This window comes from Pinus tabuliformis, chromosome 1_2, assembly GCF_031772625.1.
Source record: "Pinus tabuliformis cultivar Carrire ecotype Pingquan chromosome 1_2, CPIR1, whole genome shotgun sequence".
NCBI lineage: Eukaryota > Viridiplantae > Streptophyta > Pinopsida > Pinales > Pinaceae > Pinus > Pinus tabuliformis.
The window spans coordinates 15764869-15784779 of record NC_142298.1 but is presented as its reverse complement, the minus strand read 5'-3'; the positions used below and the strand labels follow the sequence as shown (position 1 = coordinate 15784779).

The 19911-nt window shown below is 34.2% G+C and overlaps 1 protein-coding gene across 1 annotated transcript in view; it reads left to right on the top strand.

Moving 5' to 3' along the window:
* Window positions 1–1705: 1705 nt before the first annotated feature.
* Window positions 1706–19911, top strand: part of LOC149204080 (aldehyde dehydrogenase family 3 member H1-like) — a 126749-nt gene continuing 108543 nt past the window's right edge. Inside the window, exon 1 of the mRNA XM_089394632.1 lies at window positions 1706–2082. Within this exon, the coding sequence (XP_089250758.1) occupies window positions 1891–2082 (192 nt within the window). The 5' untranslated portion in view covers window positions 1706–1890. The remainder of the gene's footprint in view (window positions 2083–19911) is intronic.

The following is a 19911-nucleotide window of genomic DNA, read 5'->3' as shown; positions in this document are numbered from 1 at the left end:
AACCTATTGATTAATCAATTATGCTATTATTACAAAATTGATAAGTGATAGAATACATACTTTATTTATTAATGTAAATTAAATAGTTGGATCAATGCATCAACTTTTTGGGTTATACATTTTCACTCTAAATTTTGAATAAGGTACTTAATAGCTCATTGAAAAGACATTAATGACATTAATAACATAGAAAATATGTGATCACTTTCTTCGTGATTCAAAAAATGTCCAAACACACCTAAGCAACATACTTAAGTGATGTGCATAAGGGACACACATAAATGATGCATTGTGAGCAACTTAAATAAGACCCACTCATGTACAATAAATGGCACATTGTACTAAGTGATGTAATTAAGAGATGCACCATAAGTGACACAACATAAGGTAATCACATAAACGACACACGTAAGCAACACAAATAACCCACATCTTATAAATAACACATATACAAGACAAACTTAAGTATTGACACACACAAGAAACACACATGAGTGATGATGTAATGAATGACACATAAGTAACATACCATAAGTGACACACTATAACTTACAACACATAAATAATGCACACCATGAGCAATACACAAGAAGATAAGAAGGTTGAAAAATTAGAAACTGGAATGCTAAGAATGTTGATTGAAATATAAAGAAATATGGTCACCCACTACTTCAGATTGACTAACCAAATAAAACTCTCAAAACCAAAATGTCAACAATATGTCAAATTTGAGCCATCATCGTCAACAATTACTTGGTACTCATCAAATATAACACACCAAATTTATAAAACTAGAAACCTAATAAATAATTATTTGTAGGTAAAAATAAAATTTTCCACAAAATAAAACTCTCAAAACCAAATTGTCAACAATATGTCAAATTTGAGCCATCATCGTCAACAATTACTTGGTACTCATCAGATATAGCACACCAAATTCATAATACTAGAAACCTAATAAATAATTAGTTGTAGGTAAAAAATAAAATTTTCCATGTACGTTGGACAGAGCCATTGTACCCCACCCTACACTCACGAGGATGGGGTCCAATTGATGACAAATTTCCCCACATCCCTAGGCAATTTTAGAAAGGCCACGACCTTGGGATTTTATAGTAGGACGTTGCTGAATATTAAAATTATATAAAATGATAGTGGAAACGAGGCTCCTTGGACTCACTCTAGGCATTTAATACTTTTGCTTAGGCCTTCATGTTTTTTTAAAGGTAGGCTCTTTGGGCTCACTCTAGGTGTTTTAAACGAGAGCCTCCATATTTGCCTAGGCTTTTATTTTTATAACTCTCAAAAGCATATTTCCAAAAATAAATTATCTTTAGAAAACCCCAAAATGCTCCTAAATTTCAATTAGGTTGCATATTTTTACGCAAGCTTTAAAAAAAGTAAACACCTACCTTAGGGCATGTCTCTGATTTGATCAAAAGCTAAGTGTTGTTCAACTAATAGAAAGGGGGGTAGGACAACCACCATTGACTTTAACAATATGTTATCATAGGTACGCATATCTAGCTCCATGCAAGGAAAGTTGTGAAAATATTAAAATTAGGTTGGATCGAAGTATCGTTAAAAATAATAACAATGCCTAAGTTTATTTTTTTTTGAAGTGCACGTGCCAATTATTTAATAAAATTATCACTCAATCAGTCACCTATGTATATATCATAGCACGCCACTGTACAACGACACTATGAAACAGAGACTTTGATTGCGGAAACTGCGATGATGTGTTAGAAGCAGAGGTTGAACCAATCATCTCCCCCAAATTTGAAGCCCCCGATTCTTCTTTTCTCTGCAATCGGGCTTCATATTTCATAATTTGCGATCAAAGATCGCAAATCTCTGCTCCGCCCTTTCCAAATTCGTGTGCTGGAGATGGCCATTGAAGCAAATTCCATCGTTACAGAGCTGCGGAAGGCGTTTTCTTCCGGCCATACGAGAAGCCGTGAATGGAGAATTTCGCAGCTTAAGCAAATCTTGAAGCTCATCGAGGAAAACGAGACTGAGATAACAGAAGTTTTGAGTGACGATAACGGCAAATCTGAGTTCGAGTCCTACATTGCAGAGGTATTTATATATTTCTTTATCGGTTAATTGATTAATTAATTAGCCCTAGCTCTGCTATTGACAAAGGCAATGGTGCTCTGTTCTGTTCTTGGTGCTCTGTTCTGTTCTTTCCGTTCTCGGTTCGAATCCCGTTGCAATCCCTTTTCTTTAGGATCTTGGAGAAAACTCCTATTCATAGATTGAGTAAATATAAAATATGTTTGAAGAAGCAATGCCTTGATATTTTATCCCGTTGCAATCCCTTTTCTTTAGGATCTTGGAGAAAACTCCTATTCATAGATTGAGTAAACATAAAATATGTTTGAAGAAGCAGTGCCTTCATATTTTCACTTCTGACATCCGGTAGTTGAATGAGTCTTTTATTTTGAAACTTGAAGCTCATGTTACAGTGAAACAGGAACATGAAATTCGGTTTAGATAGCAGAACGCTTCACATTTCGTGCAAAGCCCTCGCTAACTGAGACATAACACCTGTTCAATAGTATTTATTTTGAAAATTGAAATTCGTGTTACAGTAAAACAAGAACACGAACTTCAGTTCACATTTCGTGCAAAGTGCCCGCAAGTTCAAGCTTAACGAGTAATGTCGTGTCATTATATTACTCGTTTATTTTAATAAGATTTATGAATTTATCTATTTTCAACTAGGAGTAGTTTTATTTAAAGAGAGCAAAAAAACGGACGTGTGAGAGTTTAACTGAGTGACTCTAAGTCGACCTCAGTGATTGATTGACACTCAACATTTTTTTGGCAACTTTGTTGGCCAATTCAAACCAAAAAAACCGTTTAAAACATGTAAGATTTGATTTGTTTGAACTTATATAGTTTTATACTAAAGAAAGTCGCAAGGTAGGTGCATTCTTTAACCAAAAAGGACCAGTGCAAATATATGATCACGATTATTAAGGCAGGTGGCAAGGTGACCCATTCTTTAACCATAAATGACTGGTACAAATCTAGGATCGCAAGTAACATAAAGTATAGGCATAAAGCTTGAGATGGGAGTTGGGAAATTTTGGTTAATTTGCCTCCTTTTCGTACAAAGAATCTTTTGTAGTTTGACAATAAATTGAGCTTCTTTATCATTGAAACAATAGAAAGAAGTTATATTCCACTTTTAAAAGAAACCATTAAAGAAGGGAGTTGTATTTGACAGGTTCCATTATAGCATTATATTATTTTCTTGGTTGATTTATCTGGTAGGTAGGCTTTTATTTGTTAGGCCAGTTTTGGCAGTTTAAATGAATAAGGTAGATATCTTTTTGAGAGAACCACATCTTTGATTTTTATGTTTAATTATTTTATTTTATTTTAATTTATCATTGTGAGTGGCTTTTCATTTTTAAGGAAGCTTGTTGTTTAAAGTGTTTATTGTTTTGGATGCGGGAGGACTTGTTTATCAATATATTTCACTTTTAAAAGAAACCATTAAAGAAGGGAGTTATATTTGACATGTTTCATTATAATATTATATTATTTTTCTTGGTTGATTTATCTTGTAAGTAGGCTTTTATTTGTGAGCTTTACATGTTTTGAGAAAACCAAATCTTTGATTTTTATTTTTAATTATTTTATTTTATTTAATTATTCATTGTGAGTGACTTGGCTTTTCATTTTTAGGGAGGTTTGATGTTTAAAGTGTTCATTGTTTTGGATAGTGAAGGACTTGTTTATCAATATAAAATTTTGTTATTTTTTTTAGCTAATACGTACAATATATTTTTTTATTATTTTTTTAGTTTTGACTTTTTATGAGAATGTGACATTGAGTTGTTATTTTTTCTTTTCAAAGTAGAGTTATTAATCGTCTTTTTCAATCTTAGTTTTTCATAGGACTAACTTTAGTGTCCTTAGGCTCAACCATCACATTCTTGAGCTCAACTTAATATCCTTGGATTCCTGCTTCAATTTATTTGTATAAAAAATAGTAATATCTATTTATTTTAATTTGATTCTTCTCAAATGTTTCTCGACAAAGTTATGCCTCTCCTTATCCATAAAATGCCAATTCATGTGAGTGTTGTAATGCAAGAAAAGGGTGATGAAGTCTCTAACATCCATCTTTTTTATAAGACAATACTCTCCACCATCACTGTAAGCCAACTTGTGAAATGATAACCTCTAGTACTTCTTACATAGTGTATTCATTAGTTTCCTATGTGTTGTTTTGTTGTTGGTCTTTAATTGCATTTTTCCTTTATCTTAAGTGGTAGTCTTATATACATTGGTTTGCCTCCACTTGTCTTAACAAGTACATGTTAGATGTTCTATCACAACTGGTTGTCATAGTCATAGTTAAAATAACACAATTATATACATTGGCTTGCCTCCACTTGTCTTAACAAGTACATGTTAAGTGTTCTATCACAACTGGTTGTCATAGTTATAGTTAAAATAACACAAAATACATGTATCCTTATCACTATCCAATTGGCATATCTATCAAAAGCATTTTTTGTTGTTGTAAGTTAAGCTACTTTGTATTACCTTCCAAAATCCAAAAATTACATCCATGATTTATCTAGTTGTTGCTACTAGCATGCCACTAGGGAAACCAAACTAGTAGCAGAACAATTGCTTCTTTTACAAGTATGAACCATGTTTGATTCTCCAAAATATATTTCCCTTACAAAAATGGACTATAAGCCCTAGTGCCTTTCTACTTCTATGTCATGTATGATTAGAGGAAATTCACATAAACATACATAACTAAAAATAGAGGATTCATAAAGAAAAGCTAGTAGACTCCACAAAAGCAAATTCAGTTGGTCGGTGAGTCCACTTAGATGGGATCCTGGTCAACATCAATGGTCTTGATTTCTATGAAGACGATACTAGCAATATGTTCTACAAGGATATCGAGTTTTTGATCAAGAATTATGAGTTTCCTTTGAGTGCCCTCTAGTTGGGCTTGAGTCCTCAACTACGCTTCACTTTTATGCTACAAGACATTACCCATAATCGATTTCATTTGCTAGTAAGCATCCACTGCCCGAAGGTACCAAGTTTGTTGGATACATGTGCAACTTGTATTCGACACCCAATCTCATAGTTCAACCAACAATACCACGTCTTACATGTTCCTCCTTCGTAGTCATGTTGCTTCTTCTGTTGCGACCAATTCCACTTGTATTACATGTGGGATGGTGGCAAAGAATCTACTAGCGACCTCCTCTACTATCGCTTATGCGTGAGAGGTTGACACCTGTGATGAATGACGTCGACCATGGCCCCTCCCACCACCTCAGCTGGTAGCAGAGCTACTCTTCCCTCAATGTCCATGAGCCATAGGATATTAACCATAAACAAGCCAACCACACTGTTCCATGCAAGTAATGGAAGCACCAGCCCCATCCTCTATTAGTCGATAGAGTTAACTCCACGCATTCATGTTAACAGCTTCACAAAGAATCATGAAAGTCAAGAAGGGGAGCTCTGAGGTAGCCTAAGGCTTGAACTACCTAGAGTATCCAAAGTTGCAACTCTTCCCAACAAACCACCCTACATAGGAATTGAACAATAGCTTTAAACAATAATTGCAAACATAAAATTCAATACAATAGAGTAATTACTAGTCATAGGGTCAAATGTCCATAACAAGAAACCAACAAGCTAAGGGAAGTTACTTAGGCTATGCTCAATGGCACTTAGAAACTTCCCCACTTCCCTACTTCCCCATATTACCAAAAAACTCAAAATGACAGCTACTCGACATCAAGAAATCCTCAAAGTTCATGCATTTAACTTCATGCAACCTAATCTCGACATGATGGCTCCTCTAATGGTGGTGAGCCACCATAACCAAGGCGTCATCAGCCATGATGAGGTTATCACAACAAAAATTGTATTGTTCCTCCATTGCCCACCTGAACCATATGGCAATCGATCCAATATAAATACCACTCTAGGTTATCATCCACGACAAGATTATGGTCATAAAATTATATATCACTTAACCTACATCTGACAATAGTTATTATCACTTGTCCAAGTTCCCTTTATTCTCGACACATATTTAATTCTAACCTAATGTGGAGCAACCTATCTATCAAAAGTTAATAAAATACTATTTTTGTAAAAACTAGAATTATACTCACTTAAAATTTCACAAGGCTTGAAGCCATTACAAATTTTCATCAAAGCATTACAGCTCATCATGTCACTAATAAGAAAACCACTCCACTCAAGATAATACCAACTAATTAAAATTGTTTATTTTCATTTTTATATTTTTATTACATTTCTTTAAATTTTACTTTTAAATATGAGTATAAAATTATATTTAAATTGATTTAATAAATATGTAATTACATATTTTAATATTTAAAAAACGTTCACTTAATGTTGCAAATTAGTTAATGGTAATTTCCAAAACTAGAATGTATTACTATGTTAATTTTTTTTATATAACATTTATTTTAATTTTAATTACAAAATTATATTTATATTGATTCAATATATATGTGATTTTATATTTTTGGTTTATTTTTATGGTTTTAATTAAATCAAATTAATATTTTAAAATTGATTTTAGTTTAACTTTGTGTGAATTATATTTTGTAGTTGTGTTTAAATTAAATAATAATTTTTTATTTAATTTTAATTTAAAATCTTATTTTGAATTTCATATTTATTTTTAAAAAAAATTATATATATAAACCTATTCAATATTTTTAATTATATTTTTGTATGTTTTAATTAGTTAATCAATAAGTTATATATATATATTAAATTTATTTATATTATGTTATACATTTTTGAAAAAAAATCCAAAAGTTAATATAGTAATATTCATAATTACGAATTTGAATTTGAATTTAAAATTCTGGTTATAAACACAAAGACGAAAAAAAAAAAAATGACATCAAACTTTACTTTTTTACCTTTTTAATAAATGTGGAATCTTTTTAAAAAAAATAAAAAAAATATAAAATTATTATAAAACACTACAAACTTTCTTTGCAATGAAATATTAATGGAGGAATAATAATTCTTAACAAAGTGTCCATATTTCTTTATGAAATTAAAAATAAGAGTTAAAAACAACTATCATTGACTTTACAGGTATATGACCTATAATATATATATATAATTTAATTTTAATAATAATATATATATAATATATATTATAATATATATATATAAAGAAAATAATTATATATAATAATAAAATTTTAGATTAGAGAACCCTAGTGAGTGGTTGGTTTAGAAATCTGCTCAAAGGAGGTGGAAGCTGATGTGCATCATCACATGTTCCACTGCCTCATATTTATTATAACCAAAGAGCATCTCTATGGTAAGGAGTGAAGTTTTTTATCAACAATACAAGAAGAACGAATGTCAGTTTGAAGCACTTAGTAACCTTCGTTGCCACCAAGGCTGCCCTAAATAATACTAACAACTTCGATGCTTGCCAAGACACGAGAAAACATTGGCTCCACTATGTGAACGTTGAAAAGAATTTGGAGGAATGGAAGGCAGAAACACCACAGTAGGTCTAAAGAAAGTTGTCATGCCTAAGGTTTGACAAAATTGGGGAAGCCTTTCAACAACAAAGCTCTTTCTGCCTCCATGATGAGGTCATTTCCCTAGATCTAGCAAATTTTACGATCTTTGTGAGACCATTCTCAGGGGGTTCCCTTTGTTTGCAGGTTAAAGCCAAAGATCCCATCACCCCACTCGCAACCAGGATATATGATTAGATGGGTATCCCATATGGAATCGTTCACCTCCTACATGGAGGTAGGCAGCTTGAAGATCTAAAATCATTAAGTGAGTATGGCATAAGCAAGGATGCCTCAATTCATTTAGTGTCAATACTAAGAGGTGGAACCAAAGGATGGGGTGCATCCTCTTCTTCCCAACTCAAATCCTTCAATGATACCCTCCATCCAAGGCTTGCATAGCCGATTCCCAAAGAGATCTCAAGGAAAACCTTCATTGTGGATTAGGTTGAAAATATTCCAACTATTAAAGTGGACCATCTTTAATTTGAGGATGATTATATGGATTATTGCTCTAAGGGATAAAAAATATGCTCAGTAATGAAAGTGCTCAAACTCTTCTGAACCCGACAACAAATCGTATATCTCGTTGTTCTGATTTTGATGCTGCTTGAATTGTCTCAATCCGACATCGTATGAGGAAGTTATCGGGTTCTGAAGTTTTTGGCAAACAATTAAAAAGTCAAATTGTAGGGTGATTGTGTAGATCGTACACTGACGTGGCAGACTGTACGCTGACATTGGTAGGTTGACTGGACTATACTGCTAACAAACGAGCCAATACGTGAGGACACATGGCAATTGGTTGGAAGGTTCATTAGATGGGCCAATCACGGGCCACCATGTGGGCCAATCAGAGGGTGCCATGTGGCCCAATAAGAGGTCGCTATGTGGCCTTGGGATTGGCACCAAAAACTAGTTTGGTCGACTGAAAAGCTTTATGAGGTTTGACCCCATGACCTCCCACTCATGAATCAAAAGCATAATCAAATAAGCTATCATGTTACTTGATAAAGCATGATGGTTGCATTAAATTTATTTTATATGGGCACGACGGTTGGGGAGAGATCGGCTGGCCCAACCACAGATCATATGGGAACCAACAAAACCAACGACGAAGCAGTTTAGAGTTATGGCGAGAGGTTAAGGTATTGGCCATAGGTCGCATGCATACCACGTAATTGTCGACAACTGTTGGGGGCTGGGGTGCGTTGTGTACCACTCGTGCCCATGGCCCAAGGCCATGTGGTATCAGGGGGAACAAGGGCGTGGAGTTCAGGAGGGCTTCGACCCTTAATATTTTTATATATCTATTAATTAAAGGAGTCGTCTACCGAGGCGGAGGAATTGCCCGGACGGCCAAAAATGGTCGGAATCCGGGCAAAAAAAATTCAAAAAATCTTGTAAAGGCAGTGTTTGAATCATGTTTTTGATGGTGGAAATGGATTCCGCACCATCAAAAATGTCTAAGACACCTAAAATTTTGAAGTTTAACAACTATAACTTGGATTTAGAAAAATCCTTGCCAGATTTTCTCTAAATATGACCAGAATTTCCATAACTTTTCGAGCAATTCCTCCGGCTAGTTAGACTACGACTTAATTAAAATGTGCCAAAATCGCCTACACCGTCGGATCAAACCTGCGATTTGTCGGATACCAGATCAAAAACGTCTAAGACACCTAAAATTTTGAAGTTTAACAACTATAACTTGGATTTAGAAAAATCCTTGCCGGATTTTCTCTAAATATGACCGGAATTTCCATAACTTTTCGGGCAATTCCTCCGGCTGGTTAGACTACGGCTTAATTAAAATGTGCCAAAATCGCCTACACCATCGGATCAAACCTGCGATTTGTCGGATACCAACGTATTTTCCCTACCAATTGGGCTAGAAGAATTTTGTTGCCCATTTTTAAGAGCCAAGCACTTTTTGTAGAGCAATTTACAAGTAGTTTTTAAGAAAGAGGTCTATCTCGGTCATTTTTCAACCTTTTTGAGCACAAGAAGATCTTAGATAGGAGTTTTTGGGTATTCTGGACACGATGGTAATATTATTTTTGCAGATTAAAGTTTATATGTTGATGTATTGAGCATTTGAGCATATGATAAAAAAAAACCACCATTGGAAGCTGGACTTGAAGATGTAGAGGTTAACTCCATTATCAATTTGTTGTGTGTGATGCTGCATGTTTGTCCCATTTTAATTGTTTAAATTCTGCAAAGGTGACTTAAATTTATGTGCTTTTGCAATCACGATCTATTGCATAAAAGACGTAAACTAGTTTGCAAATCATTTCATGAAACCTTCACTTTTTAATTTTGGATTAATTATTCTACACATGCCATTATATGATGATTTAATGGGTTATGGCCTATTACATTTGCGCTTTGGGAATGGGTGCACTAGACTTGATCTCCAAATACAAATATGTTTTTTTCACTCAAAAAAAAATTTTGTGGTGTATTTTAAAGATCTAAAGGATTACCACAAGGTTTTTTATGCATGACCTTGGTTTTGGGGTTGCGTTGGCCTTTTTTTCATAAATTGGTTTGTTGGTTTTAACTCTATTTCTATGCCAACTATGGTCACTCCAATTTGGGTAAGACTCCCAAAATTTCCCTTTCATTTGCTTCCTTTGGACATCTTAGCTGATGTGGGCAACTCCCTTGGTTGTTTCATTAAAGTAGACAAAGAAAGACTTTAGAAGGGTATTGTTTGCTCGAATATGTATTGAAATTGATCTTAGCAAAGGGTTGTAACACAAATTCCTCCTCGAGGTAGTTGATGGACTACAAAAATACAACATTCCATTGTAGGATCTATCAACAACCTGGTCATCTTCTAAATGTATGGCCCAAGGGCTCTCTCCTCCAGATTCTAAGAATAAGTCACAAGGATAGCAAAATCCAAAATTTCAAAAGGTATTAAGACAAATACCTCTTTAAATCACAAAGCCAAAAAATGTGCAGCAACAAAAAACTTCTATGACTAAAACAAGTTCTATAGCATTAGCTCAACCACATGCAAGGATATCTCATCATGCAAATGTCGAGATCCATGCTTTGAATGGAGACGCAGAAGATACAATTACTATGGTTTTGCTTTCTCAAAAAACAAAATCCATGCAGGAAAAACAGGATGTTCACTGCGTGAAGTTCAATGCAGAGAATGCGAATGTCAGAAGTCGCGGTTGTACCAATCATTCCCTGAAACAACAGTACGCCCAATCCCGAATCGCCCTGTTAACTGCGATCGGGCTTCATATATACGATCAAAGAACACATATCTCTGCTCCTTCCTTCACAAATTCGCGTGTTACAAATGGACATTAAAACAGCTTTCATCGTCAGAAAACTGCGGGAGGCGTTTTTTTCCGGCCGCACCAGAAGCCATGAGTGGAGAATTTTTCAACTCAAGCAAATCTTAAGGCTTATTGAAGAAAACTAGAATCCGATCGCTGAAGCTCTTCGTGAAGATATGGGCAAGCCTGACTTCGAAACCTTCATTGCAGAGGTATTTATTTATTTTATAATTCTTTGATTAGTTACCCCTAGGCCTGTTTTCCAACTGATTTCGGTCTCTTCACGCCTCCTTTCGTCGTCGTTGCCTCTTCCCTCACAAAGCTAATGGATGGACGAGGGTCACTGATAGAAGCAATAGAGCTCGCCTATTGCTCTGTCGGTCGTCGGTTCGAATCTCCGTTTTGCTTACTTTGTTTTTCTTTTCTGTGATAAAAGCTGAACTTCATTGGATTGTATACTTTAGAAATATTTTGGAATTTACTTTACATAATAGAATTCAATTATTTGACATTGGACTTTCTACAGATTTGTCGAATTCCAAAATACTATGGAAATTTCCAATTTTAAAAATAAAGATAGCATTGCTAAAAAAAATTCAACGACCAAAAAGATTGATAAAAGCAATAAAGCTCCCCTCTTTTTTCTTTCGCCGTAGGTTCGAATCCTGCTGGTTTCAGTTTTCTTTACTCTGCCCTCTGCTGAATAGTCCTGTTCACCGCAGAAATATATACATATATATAATCCTGACCCGTAGGTCTGAATCCTGCTGGTTTCAGTTTTCGTTACTCTGCCCTGTGTTGAATAGTCCTGTTCACCGCAGAAATATATATATATATATAATCCTGACACGTAGGTTCGAATCCTGCTGGTTTCAGTTTTCGTTACTCTGCCCTGTGCTGAATAGTCCTGTTCACCGCAAAAAATATATATATATATATATATATATATATAAAATCCTGACCCGTAGGTTCGAATCCTGCTGGTTTCTGTATTCGTTACTCTGCCCTGTGCTGAATAATCCTGTCCAGTACTATTTTTACTTTCAAACTCTTCTGAAACAGTGTAGCAATGAATCCTACTTTATTTCGTTTTGTCAGTAGCTGCCTCTAACAGATCCTTGTAACTTGGAAATCCTGGCTGCCATTAGTATTTAATGTGGAAGTTTCGATTTTATAAATTTTCTTGGACAGCAGCTCCAAAATTAATTTTTTTTGAATAAAGGTTTGGATTTAGTTGGATATTAATTAATAAAATTAGAAATTTCCGTTTCTTGCGATAGCTTAACGGCGATCTTGGAATGAAGTTTCATTGAATTGGAGATTTTGGGTTCTAATCTTATGCTATCTTGTGAATCTTATGCTATTTTGTTCGAATCTTATGCTCTAATCTTGGGTTCGAATCTTATGCTATCTTGTGAATCTTATGCTATCTTGTGTTCGAATCTTATGCTTATGCTACCCCGCCGTATCGGAGATCTTGGGTTCGAATCTTATGCTATCTTGTGAATCTTATGCTAATCTTATGCTACCCCGCTAGGCGATCACTGTGGAATGAAGCCTCACAAAACCGGAGATCTTGGAATGAAATGAATTCTATGAAGTCTCACAGAACCGGAGATCTTGGGTTCGAATCATCGAATCTTATGCTATTATGCTACCCTCCTAGCGAGGTGAATAATAGACATTTAAAACTTGAAAATCAAAGAATCCTAACAAACTTATAAAAAAATGAAAAATTTAATTAAATTATATATATATATATATATATATATATATATATATATATTTATTTATGATTTTTTTTTTTAAATCGAGATACCATATTAAAAAATAAAAAATATCATAATTGGCTCCTATTTGTATATGCATATATTTTCCTACTTAAAATGATTGACTAATAATTTTTAAGATGGCAATGTTTTTTTTTTGTTGATAAGTGGGTGAATCCTAAAAATCACTCTTACCCTGTGGCTGAGAGGCCATGACTCAGGGGCATCTAAACCGTCAAAATCACCCGGGGATCGCACCCGGCCTCAGCCACACTAGCGGAAACCATGCTGGATTTTTTGGCATCAACAAGACTAACATGGGTGACCTTTGCTTACAGAACGCCTTAACAGCGCGCTCCTTCACCAACAATTCTAAATCTCTTTTGATTAAAATAGTAATGTTTAACAAACCTCAAATATCACTTAATCTTGAGGCATTAATTTGAAACCTAAATATTAACCTTTTGAAATTATGTTGTAATATTTAATAGTAAAACAGATATATTAAAAAACCTCATTATTATGTATATTTGTTTGATCACTAAATATTTCAACCATTTTAATAAAAAATTTCGAAATAAAAACTTCTAAATATTTTAACAATTTTAAATTAAATTGTAAAACTAATAAATTAAGAAGGGTCATAATACTTCTAAATGTTTTAACATTTTTAAATTAAATTGTAAAACTAATAAGTTAAGAATGGTCATGTATTATGGATTATTATTTATTTAATATTTTAGTATTTAATATTGTTTATAAAAAATAGTTTTTATATAAAAAATTAGTTTTTTATATATGATAACTATGATTAACGTTTTTTTAAAGTTAATGTAGTCTCTCGGATCTCAAGAAAAGAAAAAAAAATTAATTGAGATTCTTCAAAATCTTGTTTCTATGATAAAAAGAAGGGAAATAAGAGCTCCAAAATCGTTATAGTTGGGCTGACTTAATAAGTCAAGAAGATTGGAAGTGTTGCAGATGTTAGGGAATTGAGAACGGATGTGAGTAAGAGTCGGACAGTTTAAAAAGAAGTGTTTTTCATCTTCCACCCTCTTAGTATCACAAATATGACATATTCTATCGTCCCAAGGAGTCTTAGGAGTAGACCATCGCTCAGTTTCACTTCGAAGCTCATGAGAATTAGTTCTTATCCTAGCGATGTTCAGTTTTTTCTTAGTCTTGGTCAACACAGATAGATAATTCTGGTTACCGAGGTGGGGTTAATCACCTCCTTATAGTATCTTAGCTTTCTTTTACCCTCCAACTCTTTATCACCCCACAACTTGTCCTTAAAATTGGAGGTAATAGTATCTTTAACACTATCCTTGCTTCCCATGATGATCTCCTCCTTAATCCCCCAATGGTTGAGCCAACACTGAGCATCCTTATGCCACCTACGCTTGAGGCAAAGGTGTGGGTTTTGACTAAAGTTAGAAGCAATCTTTGGGAGCCTCTTGGATTCCATGTTGTAAAGCTTCTTCTTATACATCAGATATCTAAACATAGTCGTACTTTCAATGGGGGACAAGCCAACTTCGATCAAGAGGATAGGATAGGGAGTATTTCCCTTGATCTTGAGGTTGTAGGTTATGAATTTCTTTTGAATCATCTCAATCTTTCTCCACAACTCTCTGGATATACTGCAACCCCAAACTTCACATTCGTATAAGACAACAGGGGTAACGAGAGTCTCAAAGAGGAACCTTTTTTTACTCCAAATGCAAATATTTGCTGACTTACAATTGTTTTCAAGCTCATAATAAGCTTTCCAACCTCCAATAATCATTTTCTCGATGTTGTAATTCCAGTTGTGCGGATGAGGAAAGTCAATACCCAAATATTTATAAGAATAAACCTACTCTAAGCAATGGTTATCATAGATGAAACTACCATGGGTGATCCTTTTGGATTTAATGATCATGACTTTAGTTTTGTCGGTATTAACTATCATATCCATCTTGGAGTAGTAAACATGGAGAGTCTTAAGATGCTTGTCTAGGTCATATCAACAAGCTCGGTGTCCTTGCAACCCGCAGTTTCCAAACACTCCTCTAGCTTATCGATGTAAATGCCAAAAAAGGTGTAATTTTCAATTAAAATTTGAAAATATTTTTATAAACATTCAACTCGTTTAAAGATATAATTTAAAATTAACCTTTTAAAATGGTTTTATGAACATTCAACTTGCTGACATGTACTTGCGGTGGCACTTTATTTTTTTTTAAATATATAATTTTTAAAGACGAACTTTTACACACGAATCAATCCAAATCATACTATAATCAATTTATATATATTAAAGGTACAATTTTTTAAACATTTATATTCTCATTACATTATAGAATAAGTTTTAATTATCATATATTATTATTATTATTATTATTATTATTATTATTATTATTATTATTTGGGTAATAGGAGTGGAAGGGGTTATTTTAATTCCAATGGAAAAAATGAAATTAAGTATAGTTGGGGTTAGGCAATTGCACAAATAATGTGACAGAGGCATATAGATTCCTACAAAGGCTTCTTTTGGCCAAAGAAACAAACATCAAAGATTTTGTAGTTTTGGAAGATTCACAGTTGGTTATCCATCACCTTGTTCATGGATCTTTGCCTAAGGATTGCAAATTACAAAGCATTATTAATCGAATCAGGAATATGAAACTAGTTTTTTCTATTATTAGCTTATTTAATGTGTTGATATTGAACAATTTTGTTGCAGAAGATTTTTCCAGTAAAGGTATAAACTTGGTGAGAAATGGTATTCCTTCCCTCACAACTATTCCTTAATATTGAATCTGATATGTAGTGTAAATTTTGTTTCTATTTACAGGTCTTTTGGAGAATCTACACCTCTAAAAATCATGTGCCCTAAGGATAGTAAAATAACTAATAAATATTGAGAATAAAAATCATCGTGAGGTTACAAGTCTAGTTGGTCTCAAAGTAGTTTCATGTACTCACTTGTTGTATAGGCCCCAATCCAAGCTCGTTTTTTGATTTAATACAATGTTCTCATCATATAACAGCGTTGTAGTGAAAGCAGTGAACTCTAAGGCCAAAGTGGCAAAGCAATTGGGCTTAGAAATATCAATTCAAATTGATGGATGGAGTGGATGTGTTGACTTCATGAAGTTATAAATGGATGACTTTGATGTGATATTGGGACGAGACTTTCTTAGAGGAAACGTGATGATTTTGATACCATGATTGGATCTCATTTTTGTGGTTGGTGATGATGAGACGTGGGTTGTGCACATAAGTGCACAAAAGCTAGGAGGAAAGGTGCAATTATTTTATGCATTGAGCATGAAGAGGGAAGCACGATGAACAAATGCCCAGTTGTATGCCATGATGGTCAAAGAGGTTGTGGATGATGGAGTGGGGACAACTATTCCATCCAAGCTTTCTGATTTATCGGAGGTGTATGCAGATTAGATGTCAGATGAGTTGCTGAAAGTGCTCCCAACTAGGCACATTGTCGACCATATTATTGAGCTTGATCCTGGTTTGCAACCACCAACATGAGCTCCTTATAGATTGTTGAGACCATAGTTGGAATAACTGAGATAGCAATTGACAAAATTGATTGATATAGGTTTCATTCATCCTTGAAAATCTCCTTATGGTGCCGCAATACTCTTTCAAAAGAAGGATATTGATGAGTCGAGGATGTGTCTTCACTATAGAGCTTTAAACAAGAAAAAGTTGAATAACATATATCCACTTCCACTTGTAATAGATTGCTTTGACAAATTGGCTAAGGCTAAAGTGTTCATGAAGATTGATTTGAGATAGGGATATTATCAGGTGCAGATTGCAGAGAGAGATGAAGTGAAGACGACCATGGTGACGAGGTATGTGAGTTATGAGTTACTCGTAATATGTTTTGGCTTATGTAGCACCCTTGCCACTTTTTCCACATTTATGAATGATGTTCTTTGCCCCTTCTTAGACAAGTTCATTGTGGTATAATTTGATGATATCGTGGTTTTTAGCAAGAGTATAAAGTAGCTTAGGTAACATTTGGCACAGGTTCTTGAGGCACTGAAGGAGAATCAATTGTACTTGAAGAAGTGAAAGTGTATGTTTGCTCAGCCTGAGATTCCATTTCTAGGCCATTGGATTAGGTAGGGATGTATTCGCATGGATCTTGCTAAGGTTAGGGTCATCGAAGATTGGGAGGAGCTTTGTAGTGTTCATGATGTGAGGTTCTTCTTGGAGATGGCCACTACGAGAAGTTTGTGGAGATCTATTCAAATATTTATGTACTACTGACAAATTTTATGAAGAAGGATAAACCTTGGAGGTGCGATGAGAAGAGTAGGCATGCATTTGAGGAGCTCAAACATAGGATGTTGACAACCCCAATATTGAAGTTGTCATACTTTGAGCGATCATTTGAGGTGCCAAAAGATGCTTTAATTCACCATTGGAGGAGTTTTGATGCAGGATGGGCATCCCGTACCTTTTGAGAGAAAGATGTTATAGGATCAAGAGAGGAGATATCTTGTGCATGAGAAGAAGATGATTGTAGTAGTGCATTGTCTGTAAGTATAGAGACAATACTTAATGGGTAGGCCACTTGTGTTAAGGCATATAACATTGTGATGAGTTAATTTACAACTCAACTGAAGTTGTCTCCAAAGTAGGATCAGTGGCAAGATCTTTTGGCAAATCTAACCACATAAATCTACAATCCATTATCTTTTGGCAAAGTTTGATATGATCATTGAGTAGAGTTCAGGGAAACTCATTGTTGCAATAAATACCTTGAGTAGAAGGCACAATTAACTACACTTGAGGAGGAGGACCTATCTATACTAGGGGAGAGTCAAATTTATGTGGTTGAGGAGTTTCAGAGGAGGATTCAAGAGGGTTTGGAGAGATACAAAAATCAAGAGCATTATGAAACAAGTGATGGAAGGCAAGATGAGAGGATTCTTGATCTATGATGGTCTCTTGTCTTTCGATGAGTGAATCTATGTTCTTAAGACGAGTGCACTCTAGAAAGAGCTCTTGGAGGAGTTTCATGACTCACCTTGGGTTAGCCACCCCAAACAACATAAGACATTGCCATTACTAGAAAAGGTTACTTTTGGGAGCATATGAGGTGAGACATGGAGAAGTACGTCCAGACTTGCATTGTTCATTAGTAGGACAAGTCAAATACCTGATTACAAGTAGGATTATTACAACCTTTATTGATTCTGGACATAACGTGGTTAAGTGTCTCGATGGATTTCATATCACAAATTCCTATGATATAGGATTATAATTGAATTATGGTTGTTGTTTACTATTTTTCCAAGAATTTCGTCTTCATTTTGATGAAGGTACCATGTAAGGCATAAGAGGTGGTAGAGAAGTTCTTGAAGCATGTGGTGAAGTATTGGGGTCTTCTGTTGAGCACTATATTGGATAGAGATACAAGTTTTACAAGGAATGACCATCGGGATGACCAAGGAGTAGTTCCCATCATTGATTGGGATGTCTAGATCATTGGAATGAAGGTTCAAGAGGTTGTTCAGGATTCTTGAGAGAATCTAATTTGAAATTCCATGTAAACCATGTGATTTAAGGTTCAAATCTCCCATGGGTTAGCCAACAAAAAATAAATAAATCTATATTATGTTTTATATTTCATTGATGAGACTTCTTTAGATATAAAATAAATATCTTTTGACAACTTAATTTATTATTATTATTATTATTATTATTATTTATTTTTTTAATGTTGTGGTTCACAGACACCTTGGTCAACGGGTAGCATAACGTCCACGGAAAAATCTGGGTTGTTCGACCCCGAAGGGAATCTAGCCCCGCGGCCCACTAGCAAGGCCTAACCCCAAGGGCTTTTGGGAGAATGGACCCTGTGACCTCCCGATGGCAAGGCACTGATTTTGACCAACTAAGCTAACCCTTGGGGCTCGACAACTTAATTTATATTATAATAATAATAATTTATTATTTATTTATATATTTAATTGATTTTTTTTGCACAATGGGAAAACCTATCATAACTCATTTGTCAAATTAGCGGTAAGGACATCCATCATTGGTTGCTATCAATGAATGCAGGTTCACTCATCATCATTATTCGAGGAAAATCATGCCACCTAGAATTACATGTTGGTGGTTTGTAAGGGGACATGCTTCCACTCCTGCCAAATGCGTTTGGTTCTTGGGTCATTAACCTGTTTCCTTACATCTAAGGAAGACGAGCTCTTAGCCAAGCATAAGCAATTTTAGGGTAAATGATATTATAATAACAATAATTTATTATTTTTATATTTAATAGATTTGATTATTTAATTTATATGATAATAATAATAACTTATTATCTATATGTATATTTAATTATAAAAGTACTTCCATGTAAGATAAAAGTTTTTTGAACATAATAATTTAATTGTATATTATAATTCTTTGAAAAAAATTCAATTGTATAATTTGTTTTTAAACAAGAATCGAGATATTTTGTATTAAAAAAGATTTGAACTAAATTCTCATAGTGGTTACATCATACAAATATATGACAATACAATCCATGAGCTCAGTTTGAACAAACATAAGCTATTTCATCCACCTACATAATTTTTTACCTATTTCCTTTAAACAAAATAAAGCAGTTTCACAACTATTCCACTTGTAGATATGCCAAAACCGGGCTAACAAAAAGCAAAATTTACTCAAAACATTGATTTTGGTTTCTTCAATCGTTTGAACTCTTTGTTGGTCTTGGTTTTGGCCGAGTTCACGTTAATGTTCAAGCATGATTAGAAGACATTCCTATTAAATCAATGAAGCTTGGAGTTTTATGGGAATTGGGATTTCATTCTTGGTGATCTTTCCAACATCTTGTCAAAGGGGGTAGGGACCAATTTTTTTTTTAACACTTTTGGAAAGGATGGAAAAGAGGAATTGTTACCTTTTTCAACTTTATTTTCAAATGCAAAATTACCTTCCTTCTTTCTCTCATTTTTTCCAAAACTGACTTTATTTTTTGCCCCAAATGACTTGTCTTGGCATTAGGGGACTTTTGAGGTCTAAAATGGGCCTCCTAAGGAAATTATGAAATAATAGTGGAAATAATAAAATAAGATGAGATTACATCATCAAATTTAAGAGGGAAAAAAGGAAAAACTATTTTTTCAACTCGTATTTCAACTTATCTCCCTATGGGTTTACTCAAATTTTGAGCAGGAACACTCGTTGGATGCAAAATTTGATTCCTCATTCAAG